This window comes from Cinclus cinclus, chromosome 3 (assembly GCF_963662255.1).
Source record: "Cinclus cinclus chromosome 3, bCinCin1.1, whole genome shotgun sequence".
NCBI lineage: Eukaryota > Metazoa > Chordata > Aves > Passeriformes > Cinclidae > Cinclus > Cinclus cinclus.
In genome coordinates this window covers 36,106,946-36,133,490 of record NC_085048.1, presented here as the reverse complement: position 1 = coordinate 36,133,490, position 26,545 = coordinate 36,106,946, and the positions used below count along the sequence as shown (strand labels likewise).

The following is a 26,545-nucleotide window of genomic DNA, read 5'->3' as shown; positions in this document are numbered from 1 at the left end:
TTTCAGTGACTTTGCTTGCCATTCTTAAATTGTGTTACTATCCAAGTGATTTATTTCATGTGCCCTGCTTAAGCACTGCTTAGGTTGTATTTTTTTACATGCTACAGGAAGAACTGCAGTCAAGAATTACAGGTCTGTTCAGATCTTGCTCAGTTTATAGCTTTTTCTCTGAAGTTGACACCAGCTGCTTCTCACCAGCTCTCTGGACTGTGGCACTTGTTACACCTTAATGAAGTAAGAACAAGTTTTATTTTAATTTTATTAAATTGGATCTTTAGTTCAATTAACCTTGCTGAAGTTTACAAAGGATCTTCAAAATACGTGTATCACTAAGATTTTTGGCATGCAGTTTTTCTACCTCAGCCTGACAAAAGCTGTTCCTTCTTTTAACAAAGAAGGTTGTTAACTGTGAGCCTTGAGAAAATGTAGTTAAAACACAGTGTTGAAATATAAAATACAACAAAGTCTTAAGTAACTTAGTTCTCTCTGATTTTGTTTGGTGGCATTGTTGCATACATCCATCTGTGACCTAATAGGGAATTGTTTGGATGGCAGGTACCAGCCTGGTTGTATCTATGTATTCAAAGTAATTTTGCACTGAAAAAAACCTTTCCTCTATTCCATTGCCTCTAAAATTTTTTAGTTCTGTTGCAAATCAAACGGAGTGATAAAGCTACTCAGTGCCTTTTCTGTTGAACATTTAGTAACTCTGCTTAATATTTTTGATAGAGTGGCTGTGTTCCTGCAAAGCACAGTAAAACACAAGTTCACCTTAAATGCTTCAGGGCAGAGCATTGGATGACTTTACCTGTTTCATGCCTCTGTACCCTCGTGTATTGTAACGAAAGGTTGCAGAGTCATGGACTACAGGCTGTATTATAACAACTTGCTCTGTAGACATGCTGCATATTTCACAGACAGGACACAGTGCTGACCTCAGGAAGTTTACTCTTCATTGAGGAAATGCAAACAAATGCTATGTGAATTTGAAAGGATCTTGGAGAGTATCTTGTACTATCTCTACTGAAAAACAGAATCATACTTTCTTTGTACATGTGTGTGCTTAATTCTCTTTTGCTCCCTGTACATTATTCTCACTTGTAGGTTTTTTCTCCTTAGATATCCCCTGAAGAAGTGTCTCTTCTGTCATCTCAGCTAGTTAATGCTGTGTTAGCATCCTTTTGGAGCAGTACTTTGACCACAGACCTAGACTACTGGTTGACTTGGAGGCCACTGCCTGCAACTGAGGAAAACAACTTCTCTAAAACCCATGTGAACCGTTCTATGAAGGTTTGTCTCTTCTGACCTAATCAAATTCTATGAGTACTCTCGCTGACTAATGCAAGTTTTCTAAAGCAATATTGTAAGTTCTAGTATAGTCAGTGCAAGTTGCATCTGAACAATCTAATTCCTAATCTCTTAATTTAGGGCCCAGGCATTTTGACCCGAGCTGTTTTCTCTAAGTGCTTCTTCGAAATTCTAACTAGCAGCAGCAAGACAAGCCAGTGGGATGTGAATGGGCTTCCTGTCTTGTCATCATCCCATGTAACACTGGGAGAATGGATGGAGAGAGCACAGCAGCTTTACAAAGTCAGCACAGCTCTGTGGACCAACTTGGCTGTCTCTTCAATAGCAGATTTTAGGTATTAAGATCTCTCTTCCACATAGATGTTATTTAAATCAAGCATGTTACAGAAGGTTGTTTACTGTGTGTAAATGTTTTCTCATTCCTTTTTCTCCAGACACACAGATGCTAGACTGCAAGGAATAATGCTAAGCAGACAGCTCTCTGCCCTGGTAGATCTGATTCCAATGGATCTTCAAGAAGAATTTTTGGAGTGCTGTGAGAAGCTCTACGTCAAGGATCCTTTTGCATATGAGTACCTTCTTAAGATACTTGAAAGCATCACTGATCAGGAATTACTTCCTAAAGAATTCCTGTTTCTTCTGCTCACTTGTTTGCATCAGTTCTATGGGGAAGGGCTTCAGGAGTTATCAGAAACAGCTTGGCGAGGAAGCCTCTGGGTGAGCATTGGCTTGGTGCAGATCCAGATGTGGCTTCCACAGACCAGGTTTGATCCAGCTGTTAAAAGAGAATACAAGCTCAAGTACTCAAAAGAAGAGGTGAGTATGAAACCAAGTTGACTTTTACCTTGTTATGTATAAAATCAATGTGGAAGAGTTTGGCTCGGTCATGTTTTTTAAACTATACAGTTAGAACTTTTAATGTCCAAGAAGTCGATGTATCTCCTTGGTTACTAAAATCAGAACTGCTGTGAATGGTTGATTATTTTCTTTTTAGTTATACCAGCTGGAGTGTGAATGGAAAACACATGATTTTTCATCCCAGTTGCATACAGGGAAAAGTATTGAAGATGAAACAGTCAGCAGCTATATTCATCCCCATATCAGGTAACACCCAGGCACTGAACTCCTCTCTTTTAGAGTGCACATGTCATCTTTGTGTTTTAAAATCCAAAGCTTTTCTCTGAAGCTTCACAATTTTTCTCTCTTTCTGTAAGAAAACAACTCTGAAACTAGAGTTGCTGGTTTTAAAGTACCAGTCTTACATCTTGAGGTAGAGAAAGAGCTGCGCTCATTCCTTGCAGTAAAGAATTGTCTTTCTGTACTTGTGTAAATCGAACAAATAAAGCAATGGTTGTCACATATTTATAAAGTGGAAACCATGCCCAGAAGTAAAAACAATGCCGTACATTTAAATTACAGTACTTTTCTTAAAATGTGACAATATTATCTGTCAGTTGAAATGAGATGGATTATCTGTCACTGTAGTTTCTCAAGGCCATCATACATGCTATTGCTATTTTGCAAAGTTCTTCAGCTGATATTACTGAGAATAAATCCACATATGTGTATTTTAACAATAGCCTTTGCCTATGTTGCTGTGGATGAATTAAATTTCTTACCACATAGAGTACACTGTTGGCATTCAGAATCTGTAGCCACTGTTATTTGGGGAGGGGGGGGCTTTTTGTAGCTCTTTTTTACCAGAGGAACTTAAGTACCTCAGGAAATTTTAAGCAAAGAGAGTTTTCTCCTTTCTGCAGCCTTCCAGATGTGTTCCATGTACATGGAGATAAAAAACTATTATTCATTATTTTCCACTTTTAATAGGAAGTTTTGATTTCATTATTATACACATAGGTGATCTGGTAGTTCCATGCTACTGCTTAAAATGAATGATAATCATTGAAAGCAGGTTCTGAATAGCAGAGTTTTACCAATTGCTTGTGGTAATATTATATTTTTCTTGATGCTCACAGAGCTGTCAGGTAGCAAGAAAAATGTGCTTGAAGTTTGTTTGAAGTGGCAGGGAGAGACAAAATCTACACCTGTGGGCTACAAGGCTGTCTCTTGTTTTTTCCTTTTTTGCTGTTTCACACAAACGAGCAGAGTATTTTCTGATTAATCCTTTCCTGTATCTAACTGCTACATTAGATCTATTCAGACAAGTTTGTATGAAGCATATTTCCATATCTAAACTGGTCAGTGTTATTTCCTAACAGGCTGTTGCATGAAAGAATGCAAGGGTTGAAGGAGCAAATAAGCAGTCTTTCTAGAAGGAAGGCCTTCAGGCCACCAGCTCCACTGTATGATTGCTTGTACCAGGAGGCTCACCAGTACATCAACAGCATAGCACGGATTTCCTCAGTCCAAGACCTTCTAGCTCGCCTTCTGCAGTTCCTCCGTGGAGAGAGACCTAAATCACTGCAGGCTATACAGAACCTGTTAAATGAAGAGGCATCGTGGCAACAGTCCCACCAGCAGTTCAGAAAACACCTGGCAGAGGACTATGCTATGTTCCCTGATGCCATCATTCCCCTCCAAGCTGCCATCCTGCAGCTGCAGCATGGCATGCGATTAGTGGCTTCTGAAGTGTGTGCAGCACTGCAGAGCTCTGTGTGCCCAGCTGATCTCACCAGCCTCCTCACTTCTTTGTTGGCATTTCCTTCTGTTGGCCCTGCCTTTCCCACTTACTTTGCTCGGGCAGAAGTTTTATGCTCAGTGAATTCAGTTGGGGTACTTAATGGACTTAAGAAGTTCTCTCTGAAGCACTCTGAAGGAGGATCTGAGGGATCTGAGCAGCCTTCCCCAACTCTGGAACAGCTCCTGGTGAATGCTTTGTTGCATCTTCGATGCCATGTACTATCCAGAGGAGAAATGGATCAGCAATCTCTGCAGCTCTTCAGACATCTGTGTCAGGTAAGCTTAGGGTTTCCATAACTGGGAGTCTTGCAGCGAACTTGTCCCCTGTGGAAGACAGGGATCTGCTAAAACAGCTCTAGAGGAGGGCCACAGAAATCAACAGGGGGCTGGAACACCCCTCTTTGTGAAGACAGGCTGACAGAGTTGGGGTTGCTCAGCTGAGGGAAGAGATGTCTCTGAGAAGACTTTGTTGTGGCTTTTCACTATATATAGGGTTTATAAAAAGGAGGGAAGGAGACTTTTTACCAAGTCTTGTAGAGCAAGGCATAACAGTTTTAAACTGAAAGAGGGTAAATCTAGATCAGGTATGAAAATAATTATTAAAAATGTGTATGGTGAGACACAGGAACAGGTTGTCCAGAGAAGCTGTGGATGCTGCAACCCTGAAAGTGTTTGAGAGGGCTTGGGTGGGGCTTAGAGCAGCCTGGTCTAGTGGAAGATGTCCCTACCCATGGCAGAGAGGTTGGATTAGATGATCTTTAGAGGTCCTTATCTTGACAATTACAACTATGATCTTTAAAATCTTCTGATTTTTTTCCCAATTAACGGTAAAAGATAATCTAATATACTGGATTAACTTGTTTGAATTCATTAAGGCATGAAACGATAGCCTGTAATGATTAGCAAAGATTTTATTTATGTAAGAAAAACCCCAAACAATAAAACCCAAACGCATACACACAAACAAAAAAAAGGTACTCCAAAGCAAACTTTGTAGAGAGTTTATTTATAAAATGTTTAAGAAAGGAAACTGGAACTTGATCAAGTATTCTGTTGCATATTGTCCTTGTATTTTCCTCATTAGCTTGTTAAGAGGGCAGTTCACAAAGGTTAGATGGCCTTGATTTCTACTGTTGTTGACCTTAGAGGAGGGGAGAGCCAAGCAAAATAGATGCTCCCCCACTGATGGACTAGGAGATGGTTTTAAACATGAATTTGTGTAGAAGTATCTTGCTTTGTGTTTGCTTAGGCAATTGTAAATGAATGGGATGAGCAGGAACGCCATGCCCAGGAGCAGGAGGCAGTGGAACGCAGCCTGTACAGATACAGGAGTAAAAGTCACGGCAAAGGACGGCGCGAGGAAGAAGAGGAAGAAGAAGAATTTAGGAGGAGATTTCCTTTTCATGAAAAGGTAATAGCTGTAACTGTGGTGAGAAACACAAAAATTACATCTGAAGTTGCTCCTGAAAATAAAATGCTATAAATGACATGAGGAATGAAGCAGTTTTTCCTTCAACCAAAAGCCAAATGGGAGTAGATTTTGATAGGCATTACACTATGTGCTTGTGGTTTATCTTCTGGCTGAAAAAGGTTTTTGGGATTAATTTTCAGGTTTAAACTGTAATGTGGTTTGGGTGAATAGTCCCAAATTATATAACTTAATTACAATATAAAGTTACTTGAAAAAAATCTGGAATTTTATTTATTTAGCAAGTAAGGTCATATGAGGTTCTACTACCTGTGGAGAAGGCTGATCTCCTTGATTAAATAGAGCAGCTGAAACAGAATGGTTCAGGTCCTCAAGCAACCACACAGTGTTGAGGTGGTTTATCAGCAGACACAGCTGCTGCTGCTTTTTCTGCAAAGGGGTTTAGTTGGCAGCAGCTCAATAATCACTGTACTGCACTCTTGCCTGCTGTAGTTACGCCCTGAAATGTTCTGTACACCTGTGTTCAGCTTCACGCTGGCAATCTGTCTATATGGTGCCAGCTGCAAATCATTAGCATGTCACTGCAATGCCAAAAAAAAGCAAAAGATTAAATAGAGAGAGGAGGCATTAAAGTAAGGAGTTAAAAATTACTTTTGGTTATCATGTAATTTGCAGGACTTTGAAGACATCACAGCTCAGCCAAGCCTAGAAGAAAAAATGGAAACTGAAGATCCAGTGAAAGACCAGCTGGAAGTTGACAGAGCCCTTTTGTCCAACAGCTCTATGCAAACAGTAATGAAGGTTCATCAGCAGTTGTGCTTAAACTTTGCTCGATCCCTGTGGTATCAACAGAGTCTGCCTTCTCATCAAGCCAAGCATTATTTCAGTACTTTTATTTCCTGCTATCAGACTGGTGCATGTCTGGTGTCACAATTCTATCCTTTAATTGGTAAGACTGCTAGCAGTATTTCAGATATGCAGGTTTGAATTTGTAATGATTTGTTTCAAAATAATTGCATTACAGGTCATGAAACACACCTGTTGTGGGGAAAATGCTTAAAACTGAAAGTTGTTTTTCCAGAGAATTTGCCCCATGTTCAGAATTGTCTTGTGAATTGCTTTGGTTTTTATTCTTCTGTGCATTTTTAAAATTCCATTTGGTAATGTAGAAGACCAACACAGTTTAAAAATTTGTTGAATACTGAGTGAAATTTTGATCATGTGTATCTGCATAGTCCTGTGGAAGATAAAGCACTTGAAAAAATTCCTCAGAAGTAAATTTTACACTGAAGTTTATTTAAGAATTGATTTAAATTTAGCTTATGTATATAAAGTAAAAAGAAAAAAGGTATTGTGGAGTTTTTTCTACCCTGAATTTTGGAAAACTTGATGTGTAAGTTGTTTTAAAAATGTGTGAGAATTCAGAATCATAACTTGTTAAAGCACAGCTATATATTTCAGTTCTGATCTAATGCATGTGTGCAATTAAGATGAAGCAGATAAGGGCTGTTGTTTCTACAGTACCTTATTTTTGTGTTTGTACCTGAGCCATAATGTATGTGGGAGTATTTTTGTGTGTTGGATTACTTTTCCACACAGCCTTGCTTTATAGTATTATCTCCTTGATGTAAATTTATATACAGAGGAACTGTGTTCTTCTGGCAGGATTACAGCCTGCCTTTACACTGCTTGTGCTTCCATAGAAATGTCTGATAAACAGAGAATATAAACTCTAGTTATGTCTCATGTTCCATACTCTATCTCATAGCTCCAGTGGTATAGTCTTATATCCTTGTAAAAGATAACATTCTAAGGCTTGGGATACTGGGGCAACACACCTCCCCCAATTTCCCACCCCCCCCCCAGTTTGGTCTATTCAACTGTTCAACTGAAAAAAGAACTAATAGCATGTGTGATGTCTTCCTTACTTGCTTCCTAGATGCTGAAATGAATGACAGTCTATTGGGAAGCCAACTTCTGTTGAGCACACTTCTTCACAACACCTTTTTTGAAGAGGTGACTTCAGATCTTGTGCTGCAGCAGGATGGCCCATATGACTTCTATCAGCATCCCAATATTCAGCAAGTCCGACAGTGCCAACCTGTACTTGACAGTTTTGCTAAAGAAATAAATGGGCTACTGCAGGAATGGCCAGATCATCCTGTACTTGTGCAGGTAAAACACCTCAACAATTATTTGGGGGAAACTGAAGCATTTTAGGATTGCATTTATGTGTAAATATATATATACATATGCATAGACATGTGCATACACATTGATATGCTTGCCTAAATGTTGTCTGTATTACTTATGCAGAAGTTTTGAAGTAATTTCTGTTTATTCATAAGAGGTATAGGTATTATTGTGTGTATTATAGCTGTTCTATTTTAGTTATGAAATGTTAAGAGGGATTCTGCCAAGTCTGAACTTAGTTTTACGCAGTCTTCAGTCTCAAAGATCCCTGAGGTCATGCTGTTTCTAGTGCTGTTTTTTTTTCTCTGAAATTCTTCCTTTTATAATGCTTTAGAGTAATTATTTTTAGTCCCTCTTACAGCATCTGTGTTGTTGTCCTCAGGTTACATTTCTTGGGGTATTGTAGAAACTCAGATTCTATAGGAGCTGTTTGCATTAGGTCATTTGTGCTCCATTCCCAAGTGTGTTGGCCTTAGTGAGCTCCTAGTGAGCTTATACTAAATTGAGAAAGCAGTTTAAAAATGTAAAAAAAGAAAAAGAAAATCTTATCTCTTGGGGGGGACAGTTACGCTCATAGAAATTAACTCAATTTCATGGCTTCTTCTGTTGAAGTGCACTTACTAAGGGCTGAATGTTTTTGTTTTTATTCTGCAGCTGTTAGTTGTGATGGACAGAATCCGGAGTTTTCCACTTTCTAGTCCTCTCTCAAAGTTTCTGAATGGCTTGGAAATTCTTCTTGCAAAGGCACAGGTAAGAAGGCTAAGGGAAAAGTTAATTTTTCTCTTTAGTGTTTCCTTACCCATATTTGGTACCATGTTACAAACACATTACATGAAAGTTGTCTGCTTGCCAGGATTTGGGGAAGTGAACTTGCTCCATGCTGAAAGTTTAAAGACTGAGAACCCAGTAATCCAGAGTAATGCAATGAGTTTTGCCAGGCAGTGACTAATTTCTAGCTTTGTGTGAAGAGGAACTTTTCTTTTCTAGGACTGGGAGGAAAATGCTAGTCGGGCTTTGTCCTTGCGGAAGCATCTTGAGCTGGTCACACAACTGATTATTCAGTGGCGTAGATTGGAGCTGAAGTAAGAATTGTCCTTCCATGCTGCTTTTCTTTAGATACTGTAAGCTTTCCTCTCCACATGGAGGCACATTCCAATAAAGAATTGCCTTAATTGTGGAACCTGCTTCTGTCTGTCTTAGTGAAAATGTGTGGGGAAAGGAGATCACCAACTGTAGTGGATCAGAATGAGCATGCCCAGACTGTGGTGACTCTAAGTATTTGCCTTAGGAGAAGCAGAAACAATATTTTCCCAGTGCTCTCCTGTTTTCATAGGGTTTCCTGAGCTTGCAGGGTTTTGTCTGTTTAATGACCGTCATTAAATTGTCCTTAAAAATTATTGTCCGGTCTCCTTTTCAAGACCATGTAAAAATTTTTATAGCCACAGTGTGTCACAATCAGGAATTCCACAAGTCTACCTCAGTTTCTGAGAAGATTTGAACCTGCCTCTGATGGATTTTGCTTTACCCCCCTTCTCTCATATTTAATAATGTTAGCAAAACAACGATCCTCATAAGTTGATTGCATATATTAAGCTTACATGTAGATTTTTTCATCCTGCTACATTTTCCCTTAGTTTAATAGAAACAGAAAGCAAATTTTTGTTGTTTTGAGCCCAAACTACCCAGGATATTTTTTATTTATCTCTCCCTTATTGTTTCTAGTTGCTGGTCAGTAAGTTTGGACAATATTATGAAGCAGCATGTGGAGAAATCCACAAAGCACTGGTTCTCAGTCTATCAAATGATTGAGAAGTATGTTCAAGAACAGACAGAGGCAAACACAGAAGGTAAGTGCTGGCCTTAAAATGAACGTGATACATTTCTAGTAATTACTAAGGATGTATTATTAAGGTCCTAAATGCCAGAATTTGACAATGCTCTTTCAGGTATAGTTCTTTGCCCTATAGTAAATTCCGTGACCATGCAGGGTTTTTCATATGGAGTGAACTTTGTATATATTTCTGAAACCACTTTCAGGTTCATACAGCCTGTGTTGTGATGTAAAGAAAAGACGCCTGTAAAAAAACATCTAAAAGAAAGTAGAATTGTGATAGCTGTACATCATGCACATGGAAACGTTTCAAACAGGTTTGGAGGGTAGGAGGCCTCTGTCTGCAACTGGGAAAGACACCTCATTTTTTTTAACTGCAGAAAGCATAATGCGTATCACAGCTGAACTGCTTTTAACATTCTGTATAAAGCCTAAAGAATTCTTAGAGTAAGTAGGTTTTGGTATGTACTGTTCTTAGAAAAGCTGTCCACACATGTTCATGTTAGATAAAATAGGGGGACTGAGGGGCAGCACCTTGCCTCCCACAAATTTAATGGAATTGTAAAGATGAAAGCACTATCCTCCTGCTTGAGGCCAAGTTTCCAATCTCATGACTACTTAATGCACTTGATGAGCTTTGGTTATATTGCATCTCCAAAAGGACAACATATTTCCCTCCACAGATAATACTCTAAAGACACTGTATTCTCTACCAGATTCTTCTGATCTGTTTCTGTCCTCATGACTTTGAGGATTTAAGGAAATGACAGTAACTTCTAGTAGGGCTCATCATGTCTGAAAAAGCCATTCTTTCATAGAGAATAGCAAGTGTTCTATAAATATAAAATAAATATACTCAGTGGTTTCGGAAATTCAACATATAGCTGACCTTCTCAGTCACTATCTTAATGCTGCTTCTTGTTCCCTTTCCTTTGTTCCAGTGTGTTATTTGTTGGTGTTACTTACTATTAAATCAGAATTCTTCCCCTCTCTGCTGCTTTCCTGTTTTGTTTTGAACTTCTCCTAATTGAGGCTTGATATTTAATTGAAACTTATAAAGACCAGGCAATAATTTTCATGTAGATCTTCCAGGTTTTTTTGTTTGTTTTCTCTCACTTTGTTTCTAAATTTCTGGTGCAATGTTCAGGAACTAAGCAAATGGATCTGAAAACACTGGTCAGCACATTACAGGCTTTCATTGAAGGCTCTACTCTGGGAGAGTTTGATGCACGGCTCCAATTACTGTTGGTTTTCCACTGCCATGTCTTGCTGATGCCTCAAGTAGCAGAAAAGGGTAAGTTGTTAGCATTACCTGTGTTGAGTTACCTGGACAGCAATCTCACCATCAGCTGTTCCAGACTTTCAAACAGGTCACTGAGTTCATAAATAGAACACAAACCTATGGGGCTCTTTTATTGTTTTCCTGTTGGTCAGTTTACCCCATCTTTTGGTGTTGCTAAGCTTCCAAAAAGAACTGCGGTGTATTTATTTTAATGATACTGAAAAAAGTCCTCTTGTAAAAGGAGGATGATGATGATTATCTGTCCCTTCTTGCTTCTAGATGTTCTGTGCAGCATCCTGTGGAATCTATATAATTACTATAAGCAGTTTTCAGAGTGTGTTGAGGCCAAAATCACTGAACTTCGTCAGCCCATAGAGAAGGAACTTAAGGTAAAAGGAAAATTGGCTCAGACAATGTATTGGTCTAATCATAGGAACAGTAGAGCAGACATTATTTGAATTTGTCTATAATAGTTCTGTTGGCCACTGAAATCCCTACTAAGCATTTTCTTTGGCAAGAATTAACTGTTGGGGTGGAGGAGGGATTGATTGAAAGCTTTAATGTTTGATCAGTCCCATTTATCCATGAAGGTTTCTGTCTAGCCGTGAAGCCCCTGTGGATTTCACAACATCTGGCTATGCAGCAGGTTTTTATGCAGTGCAGATATGTATGTTAGTAAGATGCCTGTGCAATAATTTGCTCACTTAATAAAATGTTTTGCATTTTAAGGCTACCAGATCATCATAGCTGATTAGGTTTAAAGATCATCTTTGATGTGGAAATACTTAATTTCATTTACATAACTAATACCATTGGTTATTTATTTTACTAATAGGAATTCGTGAAGATTTCCAGGTGGAATGATGTCAGCTTCTGGGCTATAAAGCAATCAGTTGAGAAAATACGCAGGTAAGTCAGAGCTTCAAATTAAGCTCCTTTTTTTGAAACCTTCCTTCTAGATGATTTCTCTGTGACATTACATTTGAATGCTGAAATGTTTCTTCTACTCATAACACAGTGAAAACCTTTATTTCCAGCAGTTGAGAGATTCCCAAAATTACAAAACCCAGTAACTTTTTTGCTTTCATTTGTTAATTAGAACTCTCTTCAAATTCATGAAGAAGTTTGAAGTTGTTTTGGATGAGCCGTGTCGGCCTACCTTAGTGGAAATCGGGAAGGAAGAGCAGCTGGACTGCATGCAAAAGGAAGAAGAATCAGATGACCAAGAAACCAAAATTCAGAGGCTAAACAACACATTAAGAAAGGTTCTGTCTGCTAGAACAGATGTTACCAAGGTGACTAAATTAGTTATTTTAAGTGTGGTAAGAACAGTTTTTCTGTTCTCATCTGTATGTTGCTTTTCAGTGATTTATGCAGGAAAATCTTATCTAAGTGTCAAATATGTTGAATGTATCTTAAACTTTTTTGGTCTTACTTGTGTTCAGTGTTAAGCAACACTGCAGATGGGTGGGAATGCAGCATGGAATGACAACATGGTCTGTACTGATCTGGCACTATGTCTGTGCTCTAATACAGAGATGAGGCAGGTACACATTTCATCTCCAATTTGCATTCATATTGTCTGCAGCAATTCATTATTTTCCTACTAGTGAAGTAAAATAGCTTGGGAGTTGAAATTAATATTACGCCTTTTCTAAACAACGGCCCAAACAAATAATGATGTAGCTGTAGGATTTGTGTGTATATAAGCTCTGATTAAATATTAAATCACTTTTGGTTTGGATACTGATAGGGGAATGCACTGCATTGTCGTATGTTAGCTGTTGACTGACAGTTTGTGGACTGTGAACATTTGCCTTGGAGAAGCTGATGCATGATAAATCCTGCTTCACTGAATCTCAGTTCAGTATGTCTCTAATTAATGTGCCCAGTTCAGAGAGGAAGTCAGCTAATTTTCTTCCTGAAAGAGATTCCTATTTGTATCATTAGATTTTATTAGCAAGATGCAAGCAGACAATCATAACTAATCAGAATTTGGTGGTGAGTGGGAAATGCTGAGTTACCCTCAGCTTTGTTAGTTGCTTCAGACCAGGAGCAGGGCTGACCCTGCTCATGTTCTGTACAGGAGGGTAGAGCAAGGAGGCAGAAATCTAAAGCAAATCTAATGTGTTTGATTGATTGAGGGTTTGGTTTGTTGGTCAGTGATTTGTAAGCCTGTTATTATAGTTAACAGGGTTATTGGTTTCACTTCTTACAATTACATGTTGTCTTCATCCCTTAAGGAAGATGCATGCAAACATAAACTGACCCAAAAAAACAAATTGAAAAGTTTTGGATGTGCTGAGGAATTAATTCCGTTATTTAGTAATTTCTATTTGTACTCTTTTTGTTGTTCTTTAAAAACAAAATTTGTGTCTAGTGGAAAGTAAGTGAGGGTGTTTTGACCTGATACCCTGGGGACATAAGTGATTTTGGTTAATGCCTTTCAACTTGGAAGGCAGAGGAAGCTGACCTGAAGCAGTGATTACCTTTTTCATAGAGGTAATGACAAATACCTAAGACAGTAAGATCATAGCATCTTTCATTCACTGGACTGTTTTCCAAACTAATGTCTGCCTGACATATATGTGTTATGATTTTTCTCAAGTGTTGGTGCTGAACAGATGAAAGAATCAAATGGACATGCTTTGGGGTTTCAGATTAATGCAGAATTTAGTCCTTTTTTAAAGTGATTTACTCCTAGTGATCAAATGAGAGCTTTGAATATGTGTGTATAATTTTCTTCCGTTTTTTTTTTTTTTTTTTTTTTCAGAGGGCACTCCCAGAATGTCAGGGTGTCATTACATTCCATACACAATCTCTTCAGTATCGTCTGTCTAAGCTGACAAAAAAAATGAAGAAAATGTGTACAGCAGTTACAGAAAATGATTCATTCTTTAACTTGGTGGAAAATCTCGACCAGTTCACAGGTTAGGTTTCCTTGTGATTTCCATACCACAGTTGACCTCTATAATCTAAATGGAACAAATCAGAAAAAACTGCAGATACATAGTTATCTTCCTAGAATGTCTTCCCACAGCTGCTTTGTGTACATTAGATTTTCAATCTCATACCTTCGTCTCTTGTCTTCTGTACAGGTGGTATTATTGTTTCTGTAGCTGAGCTGCAAAATTTAACATTTGATCAGACAGCAACTAAGGAGAAGCAGAAATCAGAGGCAAAGCATATTCAGATGCAAAAGCAACGGGCTTTGTCAGATCTCTTTAAAAGCCTTGCTAAAACAGGTGAGCATCAACTGAAAATGGGCTTGGTTTAACAGTAGAGTTCTTGAGCATTTTACTGTCTTTGCCAGTATATTTAAATCCACCATAATATGATGCAAGGTAACACCTTTAGCCTCAATTCATCAGCCTTTTCATGTCTTAAAAATGAACCCTAACTCAGCTTTTTTAAAAGGACATGGAGCAGTGAAAAGTCCTTAATGTACACAGGTCTGTGTTAATCTTCTTTCAGCTGCATTGTTCAGCTCAAGATAGCTCAGCTACAATGTGTTCTTACATTACAAAACTTGCAGCATGTTCAAAATAATAACATTTGATGTCTTGCTACCTACTGTATGAGTGATATTTTTCATATAAGAGACAAGGGCATCAAAGGATGTGTGCTTGAAATACCATTCCAGGTTTGTCATACCGGAAAGGTCTGTCCTGGTCCCGTTCAGAAGATTACCAGAAAGTTCTCTACCTTCATCCACTGGACTTGTGTAGTGCATTGGCTGCAGGGAATTGTTCACATGAACTGGATGCCATGTATGTACACAGGACTTTTCACCCTCAGATTGTGTGAATTGCAGCTGTAATATATAAAATTTATGGCATGTTGATTTAGACTGGGATTTCTGGACTATTTTTTTCTAATTAAGTAATTAATTTAGGATTTTGCATATTCCCTTCCTTCCATTATTTCTCAGTTTGGTATGTCCAGCTGAGAAAGGATTTGGGATTTTTTGGTTTTGGTTTTGTTTTTTGGGGTTTTTTTTTTAGTTTGTTTGTTTGTTGGTTGGTTTTTGTTTGTTTGTTTGTTTTTGTTTTGGGGTTTTTTTTTCTAAATTTGCACTTTAACAGCTGTACCCTCAGTTTCATTCTTTCCATGAATTAGATTTCAGTTAGCCCTCCACTGTCCAGTCTTGCCTGGGATGCTTTGCTAGCAGTATGTTAGAGTGTAAACTGCTAATGATTTTATTGAAGGTGAGCTGTGATTTTCAGGGATTACTTCTTTTTGTCTTCATTAAATAATGGGATATTTCATGTGAAAATATATATACTTCGAAGTGGGCATTACTGGAAAAGTTTTCTTAGGGGAAAGATGCTTTTTCAGGATTTTTTAAAATTGTTGCTCTGTCAACAAGTTTTGTCATTGAGACATGCTAGTTATTGTCCTTCTGGGATGGAAGCATTTAGTTTATGTGTCAGGGTGAAAAGAAAGACTTCTGTACGAAGCTGGATTTAGCTGCATGGGGGGGGAAGAAAAACTATCACTATTAAAGCATTAAATAGTATTCAAAGATAGAGATCTTGCTGCTGTTGCTTAGGGTTTAATTAGAATTTAGTTTTAAAATTTAATGTTTTCGTAAGACTAGAATATTTTAGAGAAAATGAATTGTAAGATCAATGCATTTTCAAAACAACAAATTTCAGGCAAAACTGTTGGGCTGAAGAGCTGATCTGGTGGCTCCAGCATGCTAAGGTACCATAATACCAATTTTAAGACCATACTTTTTTGTGCTCTGCCAGGTTGCTGACAGAGATTTCTTCTGCCTGGGATGGATGCCAGAAGTACTTCTATCGCTCACTTGCACGTCACTCTCGGCTCCAGACAGCATTGTTAGCACCTGCCAAGGTAAAACCAGAATCTTAATTCTGTTAACTTCACTTTACCAGCTTGGACTGAAATTCCCTAGTAGCAAAAAGGTGATGGGAGATAATGCTGTGTTGTGTAATATGCTACTAAGTACGACACTAAATATGACACTTCTGTACCACTCATTAAATGCAGCATGTTAAAACCTGTTTTATGAAGGGACAAAATTGGTTTAGGGAAAGGAGTTTATGATCTGTTCAGTGTACAGTGTGTTTCATTCCAGCAGATCCCTAATTGCTACTTTTTGTGCATGAAGAAGCTCATGAAATGCTGAATCCAAGCTTGTAAGGAAAATGAGCCAAGTGTTATTCAGTGTTCTTGAAGAAACCAGTTTATAACTGGGCGTAACTGAAGTCTGTGTCCAGCATAAGAAGTGCTAATATATTTCTTCATTTTAAGATTGGTCAAAAACCAGTAGAACAGACACATGACCTCTGCCAAACCAGAACCATTTTTCCAGAATTTCAGGAAAAAAGCATCTGTTCCAGATATTCTTTCTCTCACTATGCTTTACCCCTGGTTTTACAACATGATCTTGTTGAAGTCACACCTGATGCTGGATACAAATAGTGGAACATGACTGTGATCAGTTATGCTCTGTTACAACCATTGATTCTGAGCCTCAAGATGTGACTGTTTCTAACGAAAGGAGTGCAAGTTATTGTTGGTGTATCTGGTAAAATTAATGGTTGTAGCATTGGTCATGAATGTAAAGCATTTAGGCTAGTATTTCTTCAGATTTTAATCATTATTTGTATAAGGAATCAAATTCCTTATAAGAATTGCTGCAGTGGAATGAAATGTAATGTAACTGTTGCAGAAGTTATTTGAAAGGCAAATTTGTATGCAGGATATATGGAAGATGCAGAAAAGATGAAGGTGGGGAAACTAATAATTGTAACTCTAGTCTGCATGTTAAGACTTGTCTAATTAAACCATAATCTTTCAGCCTGCTCAGTGAAGTGGAGGCACAGAGACTGCTGTTGTCTCATTGTTCATCTGACTGTTCTCTCCCACTTTTTCTGTCTCTGTTTTGTTTAGGATATTGGACTAGGTAGCATTGAGCGATGCAAAGGGTTCACTGCACACCTCATGCAGATGCTTGTGAGACAGAGGCAATCTCTTACTGCATTGACAGAACAGTGGATCTTACTCAGGTATTTTCTGTCTTCCAATGTTTAAATGTTGGTAAGAAGTTTTGACAGTAAGCAGATCAGTTCAAGAAAGACAGAAAAAAACGTAGAAGAAATCAACTTTTTCCTCTGCTTCCCTATATTTCTCCTCTCCTCACTTAAGCCTAGATCAAAAAGTTTTAAAACTAACCTATCACTGCAGCCAGTATTTTGGAATTAAAATAATTTTGTATAACAGGTGAGGCATAAATGTGAAATAATTCCTGTAGATAATTACACAGTTAAACTATTAAACTTACAGATTGTTATATCTCTCTCATTTGGTATTGACCTAAGTTAATTTTGTTTACATTCAAGTTGTTGGCTTGACCTGGGGCAAATAAATGATCTAGGTGGTATTTTGAGCCAAAATAAATAAAGCATCAACAGCTTACAAAGAAAAATTGTAGCAAGGCAGGACATATTAGATGCTGTGTCAAAACTATAAAAGGAATAGTGTGCAAGAATCTTTCTTACTTGACGTGATTTTTCATTTCATTGCTAGAGTCATTGGAGTCATTGCAAATGCCACCTTTGTTGATCACATTTGTGCTCAGCACTCTGTAGTCCATAAGAAGGAATTCTGGACTTACATTACTGGTGCAAAATTTATTCTAACCCCAGGAACTTGGAAAAAAACCAAATAAACAGAAAGCCCCAACTAAACAAGCTCCTCTGCTTTATGGTCACAAGAATAGTAAAACTTTAAGACACATATCTGCATTACTATGACTTTATTGCAAATCAGATTTTCAGGGCTTTGTAGTACTTCATAATTCAAGGAGGGGAAAAAAATCATGAACTAAACAACCTTTTCTAAGAAAAACCTATTGTTTTCATTTTTCCAGGGAAGCTATTATCTAGATTTTTTTAAAAGTTAATTCAGTTAAAGGTAGGGCTTTAAAAAGGAAGTATGACATAAAACTCAGTGATTATAACTTCTCTTTCTTATTTTTTAACTAGGAACCTTCTGAGCTGTATACAAGAGATAGATTGTAGGTTGACTGCTGACAGAGACTACAATGCAGCATTTCCTCCTCAAGACAGCATTCAAAGCTGGACGGACAGACTGCAGCACCTTTCCATGCAGTGTGTGATGGTTCTCCAGGAGCTGTCTTGGTTTATTCAGTGCTGCCCAAAAGAGGAGTCAGCCACATGCAATGACAGTGAAAGGACTGATGTCAAACCAAACATTCCTCAGAGTTCAGTACCTGAAATGGGTAATGTTCTTGTGGGAATACCTGACCTGGTTCCCTCAGATCTGAAACATTTGTCTCCAGTAACAATGGAGCGATTGCCTCCTGGATGCAGGATGCGAAATAAGGATCAGTTGTGGCTGCAGGTAGCTGCACAATTGACTGCAATGATGGCAGATGTGAAAGCTGTGAAGGCAGAAGTGGACAGAGTAAGACAACAATCACGTGAGACCTCCTTTTATTCCTGGTGAGTTCTACACATGAATATCTCTTCTGTTTTATGTTCACATAATATGCATGAAGTAATTTTGAAAATTTTCACCTACACATGTATTGAAAAGTGGGTTCAGATACTCTTCAGACATTTTTACCTTCTTTTTTTTTTTTTTTTTTTTTTTTTTTTTTTTTTTTTTTTTTTTTTTTTTTTTTTGCAAAAGGCAGTGCCTGACTCTTTAAAGAAATATTTGTCTTCTCCCACACCCCTGACAAGTGAAAAAAATTTCTGTCTCGGCTTCCTACTTGGTCATTGGTCTCTCAGGATTTTATCCCCATAGCTCCATAGATAATGCAGTGTATTTAAACTATAAATTTAATGAAGAAATTTTCTTTTTAAAAGACATTTGGAGCCTATTTAATAACAACCTTCTAATTTTCTCTCTGCTTCAAAGTGTGAATGTAAGCCTGTTGTCAAAGTTTTTATTTAATAAATTCACAATGGAGATAGGCTGCCTCTCCCTTATTCATGCCCAAGAAAAGGTTTAATCTTAAGTTGGACTATCGCACTGTTTGTTCTTCTTCCAGTATTACGGTATTTCTTTTGCAGGAGAGACTTTGAAGTTTGCACTTCAACTGTGAGTTGTTTGCTGGAAGTCTCAGCCCAGTTACAAAGCATAGAGTCCCTGTTTCTTCCGAATGGGCAAGACAGAGAAGCTGCAAATAAGATGGCCCTAATCAAGAGCCTAAAGTATATACAAGAAGAAGTTAATAACACATCTTCAGACTTCACAGCCTGGAGAACACAGCTTCTTGCTTCTGTGTCAGATTGCAGTGGTAAGGATAATTTTTCTCTACCTGATTTGTAGTGTTGGTGAAGACATAAGAATTTGTTAGTTTAGTTATTGCTGAAGGTGGTCCCATGTTCCTTCTGATATCCAAGAACTTCATTAAATTAAAACTTGCAAAATTTAGTCCAGACCTTATTTGTGCAGTATAATTTTTTTACAATCTTTATTAGTGATGGATCTTGCACCATAGTTGTAGGTCAGGATTAGCAAGGAGATTTTGGTAGAACTGTATAGTAAAAGTTGCATAGCGCTGCCATTGTCCTTGCATAAAGGAAACATAGGAACCTCTAATCTGATGTGTTTCCATATAAAACTGCCTGTGTTATGGTTCAAAAGGAAATCAACAGTCGGATGAAGAGTTTGTGGAGCAGTTCTCAACAAAAGTGGAAACTGTTATCCGTGCTGTTCTGTATGCTGTTCAGTGTTTGGTAGAGAGAAAACAGGAAGGTGGAAAAGAGGAAGAAAAATCTTCAGAGGAAAATGGTAAGTTTCTCAATATACCTGAGTGGGGAGCAGAAGAGTTTAAACCATGCAAACCTTAAAATTTCTTAATTAGTATATGTCAGAAGTACCAATACACAAAGAAATTGCTATTTTAATAGAAACTGTGTATTTAAATAGTGGATATTTCTAGATTACTTGCTGTAACATTTTTAGAGTGTCTGACTTGATCTCCATTTTTCTAATGTGTTTCTAACAAAGAGGATGCAGCCTTCCTTGATGTGATTAAAGCCGGACATATAACTAAACTTTTGGATGAAGATCTGTCTGCTGATTTGGAGTCTTTACATGTGCAGAAGGCAATTTTAGGTGTTTCGGAACTCCTGGAGATGCTTAAATCTTACAGGGAAGACTGCACTTCATATAAACAGAAGGTAAAATTTTTATTTTCAAGAGTTTTTTGGCTTAGAAGTCTTGAGATTTGGAATTGTGAACTGCTTTGGTGGTTAAATGTGCATTGCTTCTTCTTGCCCAGTGCCTTAGAACTAGAAGCATGTGAGAAACTGTGGGCAAATAAAGGTAGTCTTCTGTAGTGCAAAAGCCAGACATTCCTGTAGTAAGAAGACAAAGTTCTAGTTTTTGTGGAAAATCTAGAAAAAGCTCCAGAAACATTATAAATTATGCTTCAGCTCACCTACTGATATTTCTGCTTTGAGCATCTGTTTTCAGTCACTGTCATGACCCTCTCTGAGGTGCATGTCAGTAAGTACATGTAATGACTGACAGCTGTTTTTTGTTTTAACTGTAGTTCTTCAACCAGTCCTGCTATTTGCTGGTGCGTCTAAAGCCCATGGTCTGCAAGTATTCAGACCTCATCCTGTTCTACCTCACCATTTCACTGGCATCTCACAGGAGTACTGGAAAACTGCTTTCTGTTCTAACCAGCATTTTTACAGAGCTTGCTCTAAAAGTAAGTTATTAGAGGTAACAGTGGGTGTATGGCAAGGTTATATTTAATGTGTAGAAGTCTTGAGTAGAAACTAAGCTGAAAAAATGTGCTTAATACTGAGGAAGATTTTGAGTTTCTGTTTGCCTTTGCAGGGGTTCTGTCTGCCAAAAGAATTACTTGAAGATGAAGCAGGAGAGGGTGCAACAGAGTTCCATGACTATGAAGATGGTGGTATTGGAGAAGGGGAAGGCAAGAAGGATGTGAGCGACAAAATAGAAAGTGAAGATCAGGCAGGTGTTTGGGGTTGATCTTGTTTAATTGAAGTGAAACTGAAAAAGCTCTTGAAATTCATGGTGTGGATGTCTTGGGTAAAAGGAAACACGAAGTTCTCTTCAGTTTTCTGTTTATGTTGGCTTTTATCTTTGCATATCAGCTTATAAATATTGTTGGGATATAAGCTCTTAATATATAGACAAGATCCATTGTAATGTTTGGCTTTACCGTTGATTTATAGATAGAAGACAGTTTCAAAAAAGATGAAGAGAAGGAGAAAGAGGATCAAAATTCTAAACCAGATATTGAAGGAGAAGACAATGCAATTGAAATGTCTGAAGACTTTGAAGGAAAGATGCATGATGGAGAATGGGAGGAAAAAGGTTTGGTTCTTCCATTATGGCAAACTTATACAAAATGTTATAGATCAGTACAGCAATGGTTGGAGATTTCCTATAACGTGCACGTGTCTTTTTCAGCATATATCAATTAACTGAATGGGGTGATGTAATTAAGGTTCAAAGTATGATTGCTTATTTTCTTCTAAAGTCAACAAAAACATTAGCTTACTCTCTTCTGTACTGAAACATATTCCGAACTTTACACAGAAGATGAGGAAAACTCAGATGAAGAGGAGGAACTGGATAAGCAGATGGGCAATCTTGATAATGCTGAAGCTGATGATAAACTAGATGAAAGGCTCTGGGGGGATGAAGATGATGATGACAATGAAGATGCTAGTAGTAAAACAGAAGAAACTGGACCAGGAATGGATGAGGTAATAAGGAACCGGGTGGGAGGAAAAAAAATATCAAACTCATAGCCTTAGAAAGGGATAATTTCAGGGAATAAATTATATTGAGTGTTGTAGGTTTTTTTTCTGTAGGAGATGATGTCACCGAGATGTTGAAAAATGGATAATCTAATTGAGTTTCTTTTGGATTTATTAATAGGAGGATTCAGAGCTTGTTGCAAAAGATGACAATCTGGGAACAGGAAACAAGGATAATAAAAAACAGCCTCCCAAGAATGAGGAAAAAGAGCAACAGGAAGAGGACAGTGGAAATGAAGAGAAAATCCATGAACAAATTGATGAGGTAAAAATTATTTGGACTACATGGAGTGTCTTGCTGTTAAACCACATTCTGTTGCTCAGAATTTGAAATGCTTTTTTTAAATAGTGAAGCAGCCTGAAAATGTTAGTTCATTTCAGAGCTAAAAGTAAACCAAATTGTATCCGTTATAATACATGTTTATTTTCTGATTCATATTCCAGAAAGGATTTTTTTTTTTTTTTGGCAGTACCCTCAACTTTTAATAGCTGCCAAAACAGGCTTTGCACTGAATTAATGTTTTCATGGACAAAGCTTTAAAATTCTAATTCTGTTGTGCTTAGCAACAGAAACACATTAGTATGCAGGAGTACATTTAGCATCTCCAAGAGTGCATATTCTGTTTAGAATGTTTCAGCTTGGAAAATTGGCCTTCAAACACAAAACATGCTGGTTTTAAGTGCCACCAATTTATGTAGATGCATTTGCTGAAATTGATCTTTCTGCTCTTCATGCATGAGCATGTGTACCACTGGAAATCCACTTCTAACTGATCAGAATGTCATATTGTATCCAGCATTTCTTTGTCCTACAGAATACAACAGTACCTTGTTTCTTGTCTTTGCCTATCCTCCCACTTAGTCCATGCCTGTTAATTTTTCCCCCATTCTTTTGCTCACAGCGTGAGTATGATGAGAATGAAGTAGATCCTTACCATGGCCAGCAAGAAAAGGAGCCTGAAGTTGAACCTTTGGACCTTCCTGATAATTTGAATCTGGAGAGTAATGAGAAGAGTGATGAGGAGGATGAAGGTACACCTGAAAATCTCTACAGATTCCTGGAAGAAAGCCACATGGACGTGGGGGGGGACAATCAGATCATGAGCCCTTTTTGTCTATAGAAAGGAGAGAGATGGTGTAGGATTCTGTATAACCACCAAGAAGCTGCAAAATCATTTGTGCATCGAAATACCAACATACCAAATGCAGGCCAGACAATAAGTCAGCATTACATTTTTCCTTTACCTCCCTTTCATGCACACTGTGGAGCATGCTTTCTCATGTTATTCAAGTGGTACAGCCTAACTTACACTGGAATCTCCTTATTTAATTGTCTAGTTGCTTTGGGTTTTGTGGTTTTTTTTCTATTATATTTTCAAATATTTGTACTCTTTAAAAGTCAATTGACCCTCAGGAATATTAGGTTAATGGAAGTTAATAGGAATTCATCCTGCTGTACTGCTAGCTAGAAATAATTGTGACTTAAATGAATTACCTGGCTAGAGAAAACACAGATTCTGTGCATAGAATTCAGTATTTTATGGGTTTTTGATAGGCTGGACAGTTTTATTTCAGATATCTGTAGTATTTACTCTCTCTGTACTTCAAAGTTTTATATACCTTTCTGATTTTTTTTAATCTAGAAGAAGAGAATGATTTTGAAATAGATGAGAAACCTGTGGATTTAAATGAGGCAGAGAAGACAGAAGAACAGAATGAAGAGGATACTGGTGAGACAGGAGATGATCAAGATGCAAAAGCAGCTGAAGAAGGCATTTCTGAAGATAAAGAGGAGAAGGAAGATGAAGGAGACAAAGATGCTCATGATCAAGAAGAAAAGGCAGGGAACACTGAGGATACAGAAGAGGAGGAAGAGTCACAACCTGATGAGAAAAATAATGGATCTGCTGAAGATAAGGGAATCCCTAATGAAGATCAAGGCTTTCAACCTCAGGTACAGTGTAATAAATAAAAGTGTGATTTTCTTTTTTTTTTTTTTTAATTGCCTTATACAAGATTTAAGAAGTGTATGTCCTCTGTGATACTCCAAAACAAATTTGACATTGAATACATACAATGTTAGTGGGAGTCTTCATCAAGGTAACAAGAGCTATGCTTATTAAACATGTGTTTCTGCTATCTGTGTTCCTGCTGCCTCCTCAGTCTTGTGTTAGAATGGAACACACTATTTCAATTGGAAAGGACTTACAGTGATCATCTAGTCCAATTGCCACCTCAGGGCTGACCAAAAATTTAAGTATATTATTAAGCACATTGTCCAAATGCCTCTTAAACAGTGAGAGCTTTGGAGCATTGACCACCTCTCTAGGAAGCCTGTTGCAGTGTTTGACCATCCTCTCAGTGTGATACTTAAGTCCTCATGACCATTCCCATGCATCCTATCACTGGGTACCAGGGAGAAGAGATCATCACCTCTCTCTCAATGTCCCTTCCTCAGGATGTTATACAGAGCAATGAGGCCACCCTTCAGCCTCCTTCTCTCCAAACTAGACAAGCCCAAAGTCCTTAGCCACTCTTTATGGGACATTGCTTCCAGCCCTTGCACCACCTTTTTTGCCCTCCTCTGGACACATTCAAGGACCTTCACATCCTTTTTAGCTGTGGGGCCCACAGCTGCACACAGGACTCAGGTGAGGCTGCACCAATGCTGAAAGCAGTGGATTCACCACCTCTTTTGACCAGCTGGTGTTGCTGTGTTTGATGCACTCCAGGAAGGGGATTGCCCTCTGGGCTGCCAGGGCTCCATGCTCACTCACACTGAGCCTGCTGTGAGCCAGCATCCCCAGATCCCCTTTCAGGGCTGCTCTCCAACCATTCCTCTTTCCAGTCTATACTTGAGCCCAGTGTTACTCTGCCCTCAGTGCAGAATCCAGCATTTGGACCTGTTAAATTTCATCCCCTTAATCATAGTCCAGTGCTCCAGTCTATTTAAATCCCTTTGCAAGGGGCCTTTTGTCCTTCAAGAGAGCCCACAGTACCCCCCAGTTTGTATCAACAAACTTACTAATGGAGCATTCGACTCCTGCATCTAGATCATTGATAAATACATTAAACAGGACTAGTCCTGGAGCTGAACCCTGAGGAAGAGCACTGTGACTCTCACTAGATGAAGCCCTATTCACTACAACTATTTGAGCCCTGGAATCCACCCAGCACACTGTGAATCCATTCATCCCATAGCTGGACAACTTGTCCAAAAGGATGCTGTGAGGGACACTATCAAAAGCCTTACTAAAAATCCAGAAAAACTACATCCACTGCCTTCCCTTCATCTGCTGGGCTGGTGACCTCATCAGAGAAGGGATATCCAGTCAAATAGGCCTTTCCCTTTGTTAACCCATCCTGACTGTGCCTAGTAACTGTGTTTGTCTTTCAGTGCCTTCCAAAAACACACACTTCTCAATGTTTTCTAGAGTGTTAAAATAATCTGATGTTATTTCAGGAAGAGGAGGATAAAGATAATTCAGAGATGGATGAAGAGATCCCTGAGGCTGAGGAAAGAATGGAGCATGAAACACAAGGGCAGACTGGGCAAGAAAATCTGCAGAGTGACAGTGCTGTTGAGCTGGCTGGAGAGGCCTCAGAAAGAGACCAGTCTAAAGAGGTAAATTATGTAGAAGTGTCTGAGTTAAAAATGCTGAATTTGTGAGTATGTTTTCAAGTTGAAATCAGGGAACTGCTGCCATAGATTTTAAGAACTGGGTGCAAGACCTTAGTTTATACCAGTTATAAATTCACTGAAAAAAAACCTCAAAGACCATGTAGATACCCTACATTTTCACTGCTGTAAAGGTAAGTTCAGGGTAATTGTTGAACTGTAGAAGTGGCTTGTAAGATCTCCATAAGAATTATACTTATACTTGCAGCTATGAGCCATTGGTCATTCAGAACAGAATATAGCAAAGCATTGCAGTTTAACATCTGGAGATTGTTTACAGTAGTTTCTGTTTTTGTTTACACTTAAAATTTATTTCTTTTTAGGAAAGTGGAACTGGAGCTTCAAGTGCAAATCAGTCAGAAGGCCATGAATCCACATGCATGGCCCGGATGGCTTCTCAGAAGCAAAGCAGAAAAAATACACAGGTTCATCTCTTCTTTTAAACTTTTATTTAAATTGTCTTAATATTAACCAGCAAAAAGGCAGGACTCAGGTGCTCCTTGTTAGAACATTGTTCTCATTAGTGGTGGGTTACACCTCTCTTGAAGTTCATGGTGTTAATTTGTTCCTTTTCAGAGTTTCAAGAGGAAACCTGGCCAGGCAGACAATGAGCGCTCCATGGGAGATCACAATGAACGCATCCACAAGCGATTGAGAACCGTGGAATCCAGCAGTGAAATAAAGCAGGACACAACTCAGCCTAAACAGAACGTGGAAGAGGCTGATGCATTTGAACATATTAAACAAGGCTCTGAACACTATGATGCACAGACATACGGTACAGTGGTATTTGTGTGTGAAGAGTTGTCATTGCAGAATTGAATCCCGAAATGCTCATATTTGCTGTAGCTTTCCCTGTTTGCTTTTTAAAGTTACATTTAACAATCCTTGCTTTGGTTAAAGGTGCCACTCAGATTTAAACTAACAATAACACTTTTGAAAATGCTGATTTGACTTACAAAAATGAATTTTATTAAGATAAATGTCTTTACAATTTATTCTGTTCACTTCATCTAATCAAGGCAGTAGCTTACTGACATGACACAGCACAACATAGTGAAAGATAAAACAGTGGTTTGAGCCTCAGATCCTTTCTAAGTTCACTGTAACTGATAGGTAGTACCCTCAGAATGCAACTTTTTTTTTGCTTGACTACTTCTCCTTCCATTTTCCTCTTGACAAGTACTGTTGTCTTTGTGCAGATGTGGCTAGCAAAGAGCAAGAAAAACCAATTGTGCCTCCTGAAGAAAAGGAAGAACAAGACTGTGAAGATGCAGTAATGGAAACAGAAATGCAGGACGAGGATCTCAGAGCAGTAGATACTGAAGAGCTGAAGCCAGAAAAAAAGTCTACCTCCCCTAAACCTCCTGGTACA

The 26,545-nt window shown here is 38.3% G+C and overlaps 1 protein-coding gene across 1 annotated transcript in view; it reads left to right on the top strand.

The window, feature by feature from the left end:
* MDN1 (midasin AAA ATPase 1) overlaps positions 1–26,545 on the top strand; it is a 93,551-nt gene that overhangs the window by 56,440 nt on the left and 10,566 nt on the right. Inside the window, exons 58-93 of the mRNA XM_062489876.1 lie at positions 108–234; positions 1,120–1,290; positions 1,429–1,643; positions 1,743–2,124; positions 2,303–2,412; positions 3,528–4,224; positions 5,198–5,359; positions 6,053–6,326; positions 7,317–7,552; positions 8,225–8,320; positions 8,558–8,652; positions 9,293–9,417; positions 10,549–10,695; positions 10,963–11,072; positions 11,519–11,592; positions 11,783–11,978; positions 13,457–13,613; positions 13,782–13,928; positions 14,327–14,453; positions 15,438–15,543; positions 16,606–16,721; positions 17,700–18,179; positions 18,756–18,982; positions 19,333–19,479; positions 19,699–19,871; positions 20,246–20,407; positions 20,539–20,676; positions 20,901–21,042; positions 21,268–21,437; positions 21,613–21,756; positions 22,394–22,523; positions 23,135–23,445; positions 24,955–25,116; positions 25,494–25,595; positions 25,747–25,948; positions 26,373–26,540. Of these exons, the coding sequence (XP_062345860.1) occupies positions 108–234; positions 1,120–1,290; positions 1,429–1,643; positions 1,743–2,124; positions 2,303–2,412; positions 3,528–4,224; positions 5,198–5,359; positions 6,053–6,326; positions 7,317–7,552; positions 8,225–8,320; positions 8,558–8,652; positions 9,293–9,417; positions 10,549–10,695; positions 10,963–11,072; positions 11,519–11,592; positions 11,783–11,978; positions 13,457–13,613; positions 13,782–13,928; positions 14,327–14,453; positions 15,438–15,543; positions 16,606–16,721; positions 17,700–18,179; positions 18,756–18,982; positions 19,333–19,479; positions 19,699–19,871; positions 20,246–20,407; positions 20,539–20,676; positions 20,901–21,042; positions 21,268–21,437; positions 21,613–21,756; positions 22,394–22,523; positions 23,135–23,445; positions 24,955–25,116; positions 25,494–25,595; positions 25,747–25,948; positions 26,373–26,540 (6,728 nt within the window). The remainder of the gene's footprint in view (positions 1–107; positions 235–1,119; positions 1,291–1,428; positions 1,644–1,742; positions 2,125–2,302; positions 2,413–3,527; positions 4,225–5,197; positions 5,360–6,052; positions 6,327–7,316; positions 7,553–8,224; positions 8,321–8,557; positions 8,653–9,292; positions 9,418–10,548; positions 10,696–10,962; positions 11,073–11,518; positions 11,593–11,782; positions 11,979–13,456; positions 13,614–13,781; positions 13,929–14,326; positions 14,454–15,437; positions 15,544–16,605; positions 16,722–17,699; positions 18,180–18,755; positions 18,983–19,332; positions 19,480–19,698; positions 19,872–20,245; positions 20,408–20,538; positions 20,677–20,900; positions 21,043–21,267; positions 21,438–21,612; positions 21,757–22,393; positions 22,524–23,134; positions 23,446–24,954; positions 25,117–25,493; positions 25,596–25,746; positions 25,949–26,372; positions 26,541–26,545) is intronic.